Below are 15,172 nucleotides of genomic sequence, written 5' to 3'. Positions count from 1 at the left end.
CTTGTTCCAAAAATGTGTTTTTCATTTCCAGAAACTGTTGTAGAGATTTTTATTATTTTTCCCAACTCTAGTACATTTAAGCATCAAAAACTGACACTGATGATGTTGTATTTGCCTCTGCACTATTTTAGCTATGATCCAAAAATTCTCTGCTTTGCATCCAGCTTAATCAGGAGACGGTATTTAGTTTGTTGGGTTTTCCTAGTTTCATGAATTATTTTAAATCTTTCACTGATAAGCCATTCAGAGCTGTAGCAGCCAAGCAAAATAAATAGCTGTATGTCCATTAGAATGTAAATTAACTCATTACTATGCCAGCTTCTGACCTTTTCTGATGGCTGTATTCTTCCTAACAAAGACTCTTTGCTATTCATGAAAGTGAAAACTTAATGGTAGCTTGAGATTCTCTGGTGTATTTTAGAGGAAATTCTCTTAGACAGAGGTGACCGGTGAGGGTCTTAGATTGAGCAGCAAGTGCTTCTATCATTCATAACGTTGAATAGCTATCGTTTTGCTAATTATTTGTGAAGATCTGGATAATATTTTTTAAATTGTTGCTTAAGAAGCCTAGGTCAGTAAAACTTCATTAACTGCACAAAAAGTGCTCCTATGTATAAAAAGCTGAATGTTGATTTAGTACCTGCTCTCACAGTCAATTAAGTGTTTGTATCAGTTCTACAGACTTCAGTGAGATGAGATCAGGTTTAATTTCCCAAGGTACTCCTCTACCTACACATCATTTCCGATAAACGTCTCTTTGTCATACTTTGTGCTACTCATCAAGAAATCTGAAATTTTGAAGGGAAGAAGTATAGTCTTGAACTTGTGATGCCCTCAAGTCACCTAGAGAAGAGATGAGCCACAGAAGGTGCTGCTCCAGTGGAGTCTAAAGATCCAGCTAACCTTCCTGTGAACTGTGCCTGCTTTTTGCCCTGCACTTTGATAGACTGATTATCTGTGGGGAGGAGTGTATTTGTTTGGAGTCAGTTTTCACAGGTGTAGCAGGCCAAAGAGTGAAAAATAATTCCTGTCTGGATTGAAGCACTACTTCTAACACAGTGTCACTTGGGCTGAAATCATGAGAAATGGATTAGTGGAGCATAAAGCAAAATGAGACCCACAAGAAACTGCTGAGGATCAGTTTGTACTGTTGCAAGTCTCTTTCAGGCAAAACTCTTTAATAACATGTGGCCATATGTATCTACTCCTGAAGAAGACAGACATTTCACTGTTTTATATCAAATGCAGGTTCAAATTAATAAGTGGTGACTGTAACCATCCTTCAACTCAGTGCAGCACAGTGCTACCTCAGTTATTTGCCATGCCGCCACTGTGTAGCCTGCTGCAAGGGAAGAGACGCTGGATCTAACCATAGATAATGTTGTGGGCCTGATGAAATATGATGGGTCATTCATCTCACTCTGATGTGGGATGTGTTGATTTCTGACCCATTGCATCAGGTGCCGTCTCAGCCAAAGACCAAATGAATCCTGCACAGCATGGCACCATCACTCTGAAGGACAGTTGACAACAGGACTAGCTAACTATGCTTGAAGAGCTAGAGCTCCTAGTCTTCCTACACCTACTCTTTATTTCAAGGTAAATCAACTTTTTGCTGTTGCTAGTGTAAGAGCTCAATCCCTAAAGCTATTTGAAAAAGGTGGACCTTTGAAAAAATACTACGTGGTAATGATTGATTTTATTGGAAATGGCACTGCTAGTTGCCATTCCCTATCAATCATCTGATACTTTAAATATGACATGACCAATTCAAACTTTTTATCATCTGCTTGTCTTTGTAAGTATTATTTCCATCTATTTCAATTTGTTGTTTCCTTTTATATTTTGTTTACTGTGGTATATAAATTAATTGAATTTACTTGTTTTCATTGATAATGTTTGTTTGCCTGAAAAGGGGAAAATATTTTAAGAATAACTGAATTAATGCTATATAATTGTTTTATGTATGGGGGAAAAAAAATCACACATTAAAAAAATACTGATGGGAGAGTTAATGTTAGCTGGAGGATATTTTGCATCTTAATGAGTGAGCCAAATTGTAGCTTGATTTCTGTGCACCTAATCCAACCACACCTAGCGTAGTTCACCTAAAGGCTGGACATAGTAAACATACAGAGAAAAAAGCCAGATGTAGTGTGAACAGTAAAAAAAGTTTCCTGCATCCTGCTAATTGTGTGCACAATGAGTCTGAACTCTGAGTTCTCCACTGTCACATCCATTTGAAGTTAATGGGTATTTGACACCTCTGGAATTGAGGCCCCACTGTAGGCAACTGATAGACATCTCAGAGATCCCAGTAAGAGAAAGAAAAAGCACAGGGAAAAAACCTCATCTACTGTTACAGTAAATTCATACTGTAACTTTTCTAGAAAGGAAAGCTTTTGCTGAAGTGAAATGTTGTCACATAGACATTGAAAAGATGCCCATTGAGTCAGTTAATGCCCTGGGAGTGCTCATCAGCCATCTGTTCATTGAGTTCCAAGCATCTACATGAGAAAGTCTGTGCAGTGCTTGGGACAGTTTTGCTCAGGAAGCCATATGCAACAAGGCTTTTATAGCACAAAAAAAAAAAAAGGCAAGAAGCCCAGTGAAAGCTAATGGGCAAAACACTTGCTGTATCATCAGCACAACAAGTGATGTGGAGGGAAGTTAACTTGCCCTGAACATTGCTTTGGATTAAAAGGCTTCATCTTTGATGCTGTTGAGTTCCTCCCTGCAGCACTACCACATGCTGTCCCTGAAGAAATTGAACTGCTCCCAGGCTTCAACTTAATTATACACACACATCTGCTTCAGAGGTGAACATCATTAAAGGTCCTGTGGTTTAGCTATACCTATGTCAGTTACTCATGATTCTACAAGGTCTTATGAACTTTTCTGGGAATCAATACAAACTAGTGAGGATAATGGAGATGAAAATGTTGCAAAAAGCATCCACATGACAGCAGACTAATAACAAAAGGCTGTATATTGTATTCCTGACAAAACAAAACAAACACAAACAAACAAAAAAATCACCAATACCACCCAAACAAATCAGGACTCTATCTTATAAATGCTTTAAGTCTTGTCTGATAAGCTGCTTTTACACTTTCCAACAAATATAGTGGCTTAAGTGTGAAGCCTCCAAAACCTGTAAGCATATTTTACAGCAAAAGTATACTTAAATTTGTATATAAGAAGGAGTAGATACAATGAGTGTGATATGATTTGTCTTTTGTTATAGGACATCTTCATCAAAAAGGAGAATTACAGTACACTGAAGCTGGAATTTGTCTTGATCTTAAAAAAAGAAAAAAATATTTTTCCCCCAAATACATTTGAATCCAAAATCTGTTTTCTATTACCGGTGTTTTTTAGTAAAGTTACAACACAGAAACCATCACAGCTCTGATTTCCAGGGAAGCTCATTTTTGAAGGTGGTAAATATAATTTAAAGAGCAAAACAGAAAATAATTTTTCTAACACTGCTTTATGAAAAAATGTAGTTCTGATTTTTAAAAAGCATATGGTTGTTATTGTACCTCAGCTTATTTATTTGAAATGAAACAATTCAAATATCAATAAAGGTGTGGGCCACCAGCTGCTGTACCTTATTACAATTTAAATGGCCAAAATTGAAAAATAAATAATTATATTCTCAAAACTAACTTTGGAAAAATAGATGAGGTTATGTATTTTATCCTTGTATGCTTACACATTGCATTACATTAGGTGGTGACCACAGTATTTTCCTGCTAGCATCTGTCCGAGTAGTGGTGGTTGCTCTTTGACATGAGCCAGTAACCCTGTTCTTCTTTCAGAAACTAATTCAGACCTGTACTGCTGCCTTTACAAGGGCTGTTACTATAGACCTAAAACCAATAGAAAGATATGGGAGTCTTCAGAAAGTGAGCCACAGCTTATGTGGTGAAGCTGTTGTGACAAGGAGTGGCTGTCAGGCACGTGGGTGAGCAGAAAGCCACTCATAGGAAGAACAGGCTGCATGAAGTATTTTTAGGTAGATCTAAGGTGGCTTTTATTATTTCAAATTTTAAAAGTGTATGTGGCTATGAGATTAAAGGATGTTCATGTGTATAAGCATGTCATAGTCTTAGCTACTCAGTTTTTTTTAGACATCACAAGTTGGATAGGAGAGGGTTGGGAGTTTGGGCAGGAAGAAGTGAAAATAAGTGGGATAAGAAGGTTATAAGAGCTTATCCAGTATGCATGTCTACTTAGATGTGAGTTGATTAGAAATTTGAGCAATATTATTGCTATACTAATACTCAACAGAGGTTGAAAGCTGTTCTTTGGAGAGAAAAAAAAACTTTCTTGCCTCTGAAACAGTACTGAATTGATGCCAGTCTGCTAGTGGTTGTCATTTAGGTGAGATCCCACTGTCTCTGGGGGATACTCACAGCATGTAATGAATCAGCACCAGAAACTCAAGGGAAAATGTGGTGGTGTGAAGATTAAGATGCATACTTCAGGTAAACTTCCAAGCCTCAGTTTTCTACATGTAGAGGACTTGGTCTTGTACTTATGGAGAACAATATTTAAAGGTGAAAATTAGAGGGGAGGATGCAGAATACACAGGAAGCTGCATTTTACTTTTATGTTTTTTCATGTGAAATTTCTGTACCCTTATACTACCTATGCATTATACTCTTGAACAAGTCTTGAATTCGCAGCAATGGTCGTATGTATTTAAGTACCAGTCATAATTCTGGACATAATCGGTTCACAGCAGTTTTCCATATTCAGTCTCATGTTGAATAACTGATAATGCCATATATTGTTGTGAGATCAGTGTTTAGATTGGGGGAAAAAAGGTCTTTAGTTTGTTTAAGAATAGAGAAGACATGTTACGTAAGGTAACATTAAAATCACCATGAAATACATGGAAGATATAAGACAGGGTTTGCTTCATGGCACTAGGCCTTCATCTACTTAGTCTAGCACCTAGTCTTTTACACAGGTGAGAGACCATCTCATCTTACGTGAGGTCTTGGTCTAATAGCTGAATTTAAATATGAAGAATGGATTTTAATATTAGTTCCAAGGTTTGTTACCTTTAAAGATTTTCACTTCTAACATGCTTCTGTTCACATATGGGTATCCAATACTTTTTTAAAATCTTGCTTTGGATCTTTTTAATTCTGTGGCATCCTATATCCATTATTTTTTTTAACATAATTTCATGCTGTGTGAATAAATATTGCCTTTTATTTGTTTTGAGTGTAGATGTTGTCATTTGTATGTTGCAGTCTGTGCCCATAGCCTCCAAGCTAAACATAAGTCCATGTTCTCCTTATTTGGTGAATAATTACATTTTTTAATCTTTACTTGATATATATGTCAGTATTTGATATATAAATACTTATTAAATTTTTAATTTATAGTAAAATTTTCTAATAATTCTTGCAAAATACATTCTTTTAGGTGGAGACAGTAAATAACTAGGAAAAAAATTACCTTTCCATTTGACCTGGAGTAATTTTTGCCAACAGTAAGTTATGGGAAGTGCACCAGTAGCAATGGGGAGGAAGTGCTACCTCTACCAATATTTTCCAAGCACCAAATCAGGGTAGTAAGTTATTTGCGATACCTTTCAGCAAGCCTTTTTACAAGTTTCAAGCTCTGTCTTTACCTCTGAGTGGGAAAATGCTTTTTAACTTTCACTTACTAGCTGCACAGAAAAATAGCAGGTAATAAAAAAGGTAACAATCTGAAGTCCAAGAAGTTGTTAAATAAGTTTCTACTACAGAATCTTTAATACTGAAGATGATGTATAAGCCAGATCGATACAGGATGCTTGTTATCTCAGCTTGAATTTGCAGATGGAAAGAAATATGTCTACTTGACAGCATAGCAGTTTTTATCCAGACATTGTAAAGTCAGTAAATATAAACCTTTCCAGGATTACTTTGCCCAATATATTTTTTGTTTAAAAATGGTACCAGCTTATACATCAACATTAGAAAACAACCAGTGTTTCCCTGCAAACACCTCAAGTGCTTCCTGGCTCCAAGATTTCTTCATTCTAAGTGAATTGATTTTTTTTTCTTAATTTGGCTTTTTTATTTCTATTGTAGAGACCTTAAAGTAGTGCCTATCTCTCATTGGAAGTGTGTAGAGGAAAAAAGAGCCCTGACTCTGCCTGATGGCTTCTAAGAGCAATAGGAATAACAACATAATCATGACAGAAGAAATAACTTCATTATCACAGAATACTAGGAAGCTTAAGTACTATGTACAAATGTAATTCCTGTTGTGGTATGTCTATAGAGAGATACTGTCCCTACTGTTCTCACAATTTTAATTTTTTTGCTACACTCAACTTAGAAAAAGAAATAATGAAGTGTTACTTGTGTAGCTTAACTTTTTGAATGAAAGAGCAGCCTCCCTATTAGATGTATCAGTTTAAGCCCTATTTATTTTTCTAACAAAACAAATGAACTCTTTATTAGCTTTTAGTCTTACTTAGTAAGGTTCACAGATTTTTTTTTTTTTTACCTAGTATTTTTTTAGATACTAGAGTTAGATTTCTTTAGTTTTTAATGAAAAATGTGATGAAAACCGGTATTTGAAAACATGACCCGATATCCTTTGAAATGCTTCTTGGTATTTAATATTTTGTAAGCTTTTTAACATTGGTTACAATGAGTGTTGCAAATTATCTCCTTTTATGAAAAGGACATATCTGGATTTTCAAGCCTTCGTAAGCTACAATAGTTGAAATTCATAAAAGTCACTAAAACAAGTTATCAGTGAGTCAATACCCAAGGAGAAGGAGATAGCTAGTTGTGTAGAAGCAGTCATGTCTGACCACTTGTGAACAATGACAAAAAAACAGAACAGTATCACAGCAAACAAACCTCTCAAGACGTGGCTATCTTGTCTAGACTGATGAAACAGTTGTTTTTCTCCAGGCTTTTCTTCTAAAAATATCTCTTGTATTATTAGGTTTTGTTGATGGGATGTTCTGAATTGCTTCTTCTTAAAGGTGCGACTGCATTTGACACATCAATACCAGGTCATTTGGTGTCTTATCCAATGTCCACCAAGACATTTGGAAGTCCTTTTGTTTAGTTCTTTTTTAATTTCAACCTAATCCCATGCTGTTCGTAAAGTATGGCAATGATCTCAATAGTTCCACTTGCATATATATATATATATATGATCATATATATATATATTTGCATATATTTTTTAGAAATTATCCTCTGTGGTCTATGTTTTCACCCCTTGTGTGTAGAGAATTTTCATATATATCAATATTAGCTGCAGACCTGAATGAGAACGGGATAATAAACACCACTTAGCCTCCACTCTTAATGCATCAGAAAAATCTGCTAATGTTATTTTTTGTTTATTTCAGGTTTCTTTTCTCCATGGAAAACTCCAAAGCCTGTAAGTTCCCTTTCAAAATTATACACATTGAGTTCATAAGATGACTCTTATTCAAAGCCAGTTTCTGTAGACTTTCATCTAACCTTCCTGTTCCTGGCTCATGAGACACCTCTCAGCAGTGCCCCAACTCTAGGTGAGACAGCATCATGGGTGGCCTCACTGATAAGCTCTCCAGATACGCTGACTTGGAGTCTGCCAGCAAAGTCTGGGGAAAGAAACATCTCAATATTGAGATGGTGTCAAGAACCAGAAATACAGTGGCTGAAAAATGGGAGATCTGGATGAGAAGGCAGTAGAAGGCCCCGGAAATGAGGCTAGTCTAGCTGGCTTCCTAGCTGACAGTCAAATGGACAACATGCACTTTTTCTGGTTTACAAATGGCTTGAGCTTAACATTCTTCAAGTGATTGTTATTCGTTCTCGCATTAGTTTCTCTAGAGCTGGAAACAGTCACACTTCAAGTGAGAGCTTAGACTAGCTAATTTACTGAGGTGCCTTCTAACCAAAATGTCTGATTTTGACATTAAATCTCAAGGTATGAAGACATTTCCTGCTGTAAAACTGTAAGCAATGACTGCATTTAATCTGCTGACACTACATTATATAATTTTTTGAAATTGTGACAACATTCACAGTGTAAAAAGAAATAATAGCTTTTGGGTTTCTGGTTTGTTTTGTTTTTTTTGGGCTTTCTAATTGGACTTTTTTATTTAGGTTGTAAAGATCTTAAAGTAGTGTTTGTCGCTCATCATCAGTGTTTAGAGGAAAAAAGAGCCCCGACTCTGTCTGATGGCTTCTAAGAGCAATAGGAATAACAACAGCAATATATTTTAATGGATTTATAACTTTCTTGTTTTGGGGAGGGAGGGTAGGGGTGGTATATTGAATCTGGACAAGTACGTATCTTCTCATATTGGCATGAGAAGATCTTCTCATCATGGCACATTTAATGCATACCAAAACAATTTTTGTAGCCTGTCAAGTACAAATAGCAATTAATTATTCATCTTGTGCAACTCCATCAGACTGTTTCACCTTGTGGTGGTTTTGCTGTAGAAAGGTAGAGGATGCATGCAACTCTGGAATAAGTTTGTTTATTCAGCTAAGTAGCAAGACATTTGTGAAAATAAATCTGACTATTAAGGGTTACCTTGTTCTTACCATCTTAGGGTTCCTGTATGACTGGCACATTCAATTGTTAATCTCAGGTAAAAACTGATGAAATAGAGAACTTCAAACTTACTTGTTAAATATTCACATTCAAAGACCTCCCACTGTCAGTGCTCGCCCTCTCTGTATGTACATGTCAAATATATAAATATCAGCATATTGTTGGTGATTGTTGGTGTTGCACAGTTTTGTTACATGAACGGTACGGCAGTTCAAACTCAGATAGCACTTGCCAATAATCAGAGTTTAGAAAAAAAACCAAGTGATGCAGTTTTTCAAGCAATGGTCTGAGGAAGCCAGGGCTGACAGAATAATATAACAGCATTGTGCGTAGATACTGTACCTGCATGCAGGCTAAACATTCACTAGTCTCTTTTGGAGTAGTCTTAACAAGAGGGTTTACAGATGAGTAATCAGGTTAAGGTAGTGCATATTCCTCTGTCAGTCACCACTTTAACTAGAGCAATAACCAGACATCAATTCTAGTGCTCAAGACGTAAAGATAAGATTGAAACCAAGTGCCCCTGAGGCACTGTGTCTTCACACTCTGAATCTGTCAGGGCAGCACCAGGTGGTTTAGAAAGCCTCCACAACACCAGAGCACAGCCTCTCAGGTGTCTAACAGGAAAGAAAAACTGTAGATGGCCCCAAACAAAGTTTCTTTTCTACTTGAGTGACTACTGTTGCCCACTTACCTCTCTGGCCATACAAGGGAGAAGGACCCACAATTCTTTAAAGCGAAAAGAGCACCATGAGCCATTGACTGGAAGAAGAGAGAGGCAAGCTCCTCTCCCTGAGACAGGCTCAGGGATGTTGTGCACTGTGTCTCAGACTGCTCAACATCCCAGAGTAACCTGGGCTGACAGAAATTTCCTGTGATTTCTACATACATAGTATGTATATTGTATATATTGTTATATTACTACATATGATAGTATGTATAGTAATACAATTTGATTAGTGTAAAATGAACTTGGGCAGTGTCACCAAACCATTGCCCTGGCTGAGATTTGATGCCCTGAACACAGTACCATGCTTACTCATTTCCAAGAGTGCTTTCATCTGTGAGCTGGCATTATGATAACTCACATTTCAAAACACTATGTGACTATTTAATTAATTGATATGGTTTGGGGAGATATAATGCCCCTTGTGCTTATCTATTTACGTAACTATTTATGCTAGCATCATTATCCACAACTAAAAATGTTTTGCTCAGTTTTTAACCTCACACTTGAAGATTTAGAGCTAACCAGCAAGCAAGTATTAGACATATGGGACACAGTAGGGTTTTGCCAAATGATCTCCAGTTTCTTGTCCTTCCTCCAGGGAAAAGTGTGCTCATCAAACATAATTCTATTTGCCTTTCTCTTTTTAAAGCCTTCTTTAAATATTTTAATCTTATTCAGTTTCACATTTTGAAAGAGGTAAGTGTTCTATTTTTCTGGCACTGTCGAAGAAATTGGGAAACTCACTTTTAGACGGTCCACGTGTCTTTCTGCTTCATAACAATAAGATAGATAGTTTGGTTTCGCTTGACTTGTAATCTTTTTTAGATTCCTCACTCAAGGTAAAACCTAAATATAATTCTCCATTGTCTTCTTTGATCATAAGAAACTTGTCTCGAGCCCAGTTTCTCTTTAGACATCAAGGGCATTACCAGGTTTGTTTCTGGAGACCTTTGAATTTACAGTTCCATGATATAATGATATACTGTATATATGTTTGTATATACCCAAGGTAATTCCTTTAGGGCCAGAATAGCTATCAGAAGTATTATTGTAACATGCGCGTGACTTGCAACATGGGCTAATTTACTCAACACACAGGATAAATTTATTTTGGTATAGGTACTTTCCTGTACCTAAACCAGTTCAATGACAACTCAAGTATCTCCATATGTCACTGTGTTGCACAGGATCTACATACCTATAGTGCCCTCTTATATCACAGCCCAGTTGCCATCTTTTGTATCTGACCCAAAATGAATGTCTCTCTTGAACAACATAGGTGAATATTGAATACAGTATTCCATATCTTCATTATTAGCACTTCATAGCACTAATACTTCCTTTTTTCAACTTGAGTATCATACCCAACACATACTAAAGCATGAAAGTCATCCTATGACTGAGATATACCTAGTTCTTTCATTTCTCCATTATTTCTTGTGGGCCAGCCCTACTTCCTACTGAAACTCTGACAGAAGCACAGCACACTACTCTGTATAAAGAATGAGATCCTCAACAACTTAAAATGGCCAATATCTATATTCTATTTATTTTGATGTGTGAAGCTAAGAGTGTCAGGTCATCTGGCATGTGCAAAGTGATAGTTACTCAGCACGTACACCAGGAGGACTCTAAAACATCTGTAGTCCACACATACTTGGCGTGGAAAAAGCCTTATGCTGTTAATCATCTGAACAGAGAGCAAAGCCCTACCTGCTGAGCCAGACACCTCCTGAGACCAAAGAACTAAAGGGAAATGATAATCACAAAATTTGTAGAGCAAGCTTGCTGTAAGCCTGCAACCATCTTTGGTGAGGCTCTGCTGATACAACACTAGAAATCTTTGGTATTTAATTACAGTTTGGTTTGTTTCCAGGAGTCATTTTTTTGTGTAATTAACAGACTCTTGGGTTATATGCAAGAACACATTGATTCCGGAGGCTCTACTACCCTGTGCTTCAGAAGGGATCACAGGAAAAGCCAAATACTCATTTCCTGGGATAAACATTTGTGGTTTGTTTAACTTAGCCTCTTCAAACATATTTGCTCATGCAATTTAATTAGTAGCCAGCTCCTTCAAAAAGGCAAATGAGTACTTGCGCATCTACTTTTGCACAGTTATCTTATTTCTGGCTTGATGTACTTGTGAGACCACTAAAGGCAGTCAGATAAAACATGGATTGAGATGGCCTTCATGCATAGACAATACACTGCTATGTACTTCTCCCCTGTAAATGGTCTGGAAGAGTTGAAAAGCTTACCCTGTGCTTGGAAGTTTAGTTGGGTTACACCAATGTTATTTTTGATATAAGAAAGAAAAAAGACACTACAGACTAATGCTCACTTTTCTCTCAACATGTTCTATATTGTATCATTAAACATTCGATGTCGCTAGATGCTCTAATACCTGCTGTAGTAATTGTCCCTATGGGTTCTTTTTTTCTTTTTTTTTTTTTTTTCCTTCAATTGGAGCTGTAAATTCTGCTCACAGTTACAGTAATCTGCTTCTCCCAGGGCAGCTAGCTATTATCTTGTATTCTCAAAAGATAACAGCACTAGGATCAGCCAGTTGCTACCCAGTCTGGCCACTTCTTTGTCAAGTGCTACTTTTGGTTCTGTAATTTAAGGAATCTGATAATTGTATCTTCACTGAACCACAGATTCCACCTTTAACAGTGTAACTTCCAAAAGGTCAGCGCCTTCTGTGAGAGGCACTCAACATGCTTCAGGAGTAACACTGAGCCCTAAATCCACAAGGGATCATATTATCTGAGAAAGATCAGATCATCCCAAGAGCAACAAATTAACAAGTATTTTTACCTAAGTCATTTTATGAACAGCACAACACACAGCTTTCATCTCAAAAGACATCAAACAGATTTGCTAACTCTACAAAACACATCTTCAACTGAAATCACTGTCTTTGGTCTTGTTGTAGAAGTCAAAGTTTTTGCAAAACTTCATCTTTACTCTCTGTATGTTTTTATTCCAGATGATGGAACGATGGGAGAATCAAGGCAGCCCTCAAACAAGCCTGTCTGCTCCAGCTATGCCACAGAATATTCCCTATCCACCCACTCTTCACAGGAGTTCATTTCCTGATTCAACAGAGGCCTTTGATCCACGAAAACCTGACCCGTACGAGCTGTATGAGAAATCAAGAGCTATTTATGAAAGTAGGCGTAAGTGAAAGCCCTGTGCACCCTGCTGACCGTTTCAGATTTTAAGCTTTTGCCTATGAATGTGTCACTGCTGACATAATTTTCCATCATTATCTTTTGTAATTGAAAGACGTCAACTCTAATCCCAGTTACTGGAGGCCATTATAAATTATTCAAAAGTTCCACACTTATAGAATTTCCTAGATATTGCCTAGATTCTGAAGTTTGACTTTCATAGGCTTTTTCCTTGCATTTTTTTCTCAATTAGACTGTTAAATCCTTAGTGAAGAACCGTATATGTGCCATCACATTTTCCCGTGCTCTTTCTTCCTAATTAACCAACAGGAGGATGTGGGTTTATCAAAAAAAGTAACTTCGTGTACTTTTACTTTAAAGTGAAGCTTATTTAATAAATTTCAAAATTTGTTTTTACAAAAATTGCTTTTACAAGTTTTCACGTTGTCCTTAGTAGTTAAAAAGAAACCCATAGTACTAATAAGGACTGTTTGAAGATCTATACCAAAACTGAGCCATTAAGATTCCCATCTCTTATGGTTTTGGGGGATATATCACATATTTTTCACAACAAGGGTAAAAGAGGTTAAACTTATTTGCTTCTTTTCCTAAAGAACATATTAGGAAAAAGTATTATTCTAAATTGTCCAGAGCTTTTGCACTTAAGATCAAATCTTCAAAATAGGTTACTTTTTTACTGCAAAAATAAAAGCTTTTTCTTAGCAGTTATTACTAACACATGCCACCTTTCAATTCAGTATATAAATTACAATAGTCTATAAGTCAATGACTTTATAAATTACATGTAAAATATTGCATTGCAGCTGATCCATATTAGCCCATTTATATTAGCTGGTCCCAGGGACATAAAGATCAACCTAAACTGTCATAATCCATGATCTAGAATGTAAAAATTTCTCCAGCATGCAAAGGGATACTCTGAAGGAAATATGCTACTATCCCAAAGATGAGGTTGGTGCAGCTATTATTTGCCTTCATCATAGAAAGGGAGAATCATTAAGGCTGGAAAAAACCTCCAAGATCAAGTCCAACCATCAATCCAGCACTAACATGACCACTAAACCATGCCCTGAAGTACCACATCCACATGTTTTTTGGACGCCTCCAGGGATGGTGACTCCACCACCTGCCCAGGCAGCCTGTTCCAATGCCTCACTACCCTTTCAGTAAAGAAATCCTAATATCCAATCTAAACCTCCCCTGGTGCAACTTAAACCCATTTCCTCTATATCCAATTGCTAGTTAGGATATAGAAGAGAGCAACACCCATCTCCCTACAGCCTGCTTTCAGGTAGTTGTAGAGCACAACAAGATCTCCCCTCAGACTCCCTTTCTCCAGGCTAAATAATCCCAGTTCCCTCAGCTGCTCCTCATAAGACACGTTCCTCAGACCCTTCACCAGCACCTGCAGAGTCTCCTGACCCTTGAGCAGATCAACTCCCACTCAATTTGGTGGTGCCTGCAAAATTATTGAGGGTGCATTCAACCTCTTCATCCAGATTATTCATGAAGGTGTTAAACAAGACTGGCCCCAAAACCAAGCCCTGGGGAACAAATGCTTGTGACTGGCCACCAAACCGGATTTAACTCCATTCACCACAGCAATCTGGGCTCGGCCATCCAGCCAGTTTGTAACCCAGCAAAGAGTCCACCTGTCTAGACCATGAGCCACCAGCTTCTCCAGCAGAATGCCGTGGGAAACAGTGCCCAGTGCCTTACTGGAGTCCAGGTAGATGACATCCACAGCCTTTCCCTCAACCACTAGGTGAGTCATCTGGTTGTAAAAGGAGATCAGGGTGGTCAAGCAGGACCTGCCTTTTATGAACCCATGCTGGCTGGGCCTGCTCCCCTGGCTGTCCTGCATGTGCCATGTGAGCACACTCAGGATGAACCGTTCCATAATCTTCCTTGGTACCAAGGTCAGGCTGACAGGCCTGTAATTCCCTGGATCCTCCTTCCTGCCCTTCTTGTAGATGGGCATCACACTGGCAAGTCTCCACTCATCCAGGACCTCCCCTGTTAACCAGGACTGCTGGTAAATGATGGAGAGAGGCTTGGCAAGTTTCTCTGAGAGCTCCCTCAGCACTCTCAGCTGGATCCCATCCGGCCCCATAGACTTGTGGGTGTCCAGCTGCGTAGCAGGTCCAACACTGTTTGTTATAAGGACCAACAGGTCCTTATAACTTACTTACACCATCAGCATCTCTTGTTTGGCTTTGATATTTCCAGTCTCCAGCAGGATGTATGCACTGTAGGAATACCCAGGTTCATTTTACATAACCTCTGAATTAATTCTAATCTTGTCTCTAAATTGCATCTCAAATTCCTTAATTCTTTGCCACTCCTGCCAGTGCTACCATCTTCTGCCAGCTTGATCCATTTAGTGGAACAACTTTCAGTAGAGATTATCACCATAAAACTCACTTTTCATAGTCCAGAATTTTGGGTGCGGTGGGGGGGTGCTGATCATTTTGGTTTATTTATTTAATAGGTGCCTGAAATTAAGATCCCTAGTTTAAATCTAAGTATGTAAATGAATTGCTGGCTTTTTTTTTTTTTTTAGCAACAGAAAGTATCTTATTTCCACTAATTATAGATTTGAGGACTCACTTTAGACCCTGTATAAGGAGTATTTGATCTTTAGTTATAAACTGTTAGG

The 15,172-nt window shown here is 37.7% G+C and overlaps 1 protein-coding gene across 1 annotated transcript in view; it reads left to right on the top strand.

Annotated features, from left to right (window-relative positions):
- The window catches only part of MAGI2 (membrane associated guanylate kinase, WW and PDZ domain containing 2), a gene marked incomplete at its 3' end in the record, with an annotated part of 77,269 nt that overhangs the window by 22,266 nt on the left and 39,831 nt on the right, over positions 1–15,172 (top strand). The window contains exons 3-4 of the mRNA XM_008942513.1: positions 7,385–7,416; positions 12,309–12,498. Coding sequence (XP_008940761.1) covers positions 7,385–7,416; positions 12,309–12,498 — 222 coding nt within the window. The remainder of the gene's footprint in view (positions 1–7,384; positions 7,417–12,308; positions 12,499–15,172) is intronic.

Source organism: Merops nubicus, unplaced genomic scaffold, assembly GCF_000691845.1.
Source record: "Merops nubicus isolate BGI_N331 unplaced genomic scaffold, ASM69184v1 scaffold4056, whole genome shotgun sequence".
Taxonomy (NCBI): Eukaryota; Metazoa; Chordata; class Aves; order Coraciiformes; family Meropidae; genus Merops; species Merops nubicus.
The sequence above is the reverse complement of the archived record's forward strand: the minus strand, read 5'-3'. Positions and strand labels throughout refer to the sequence as shown.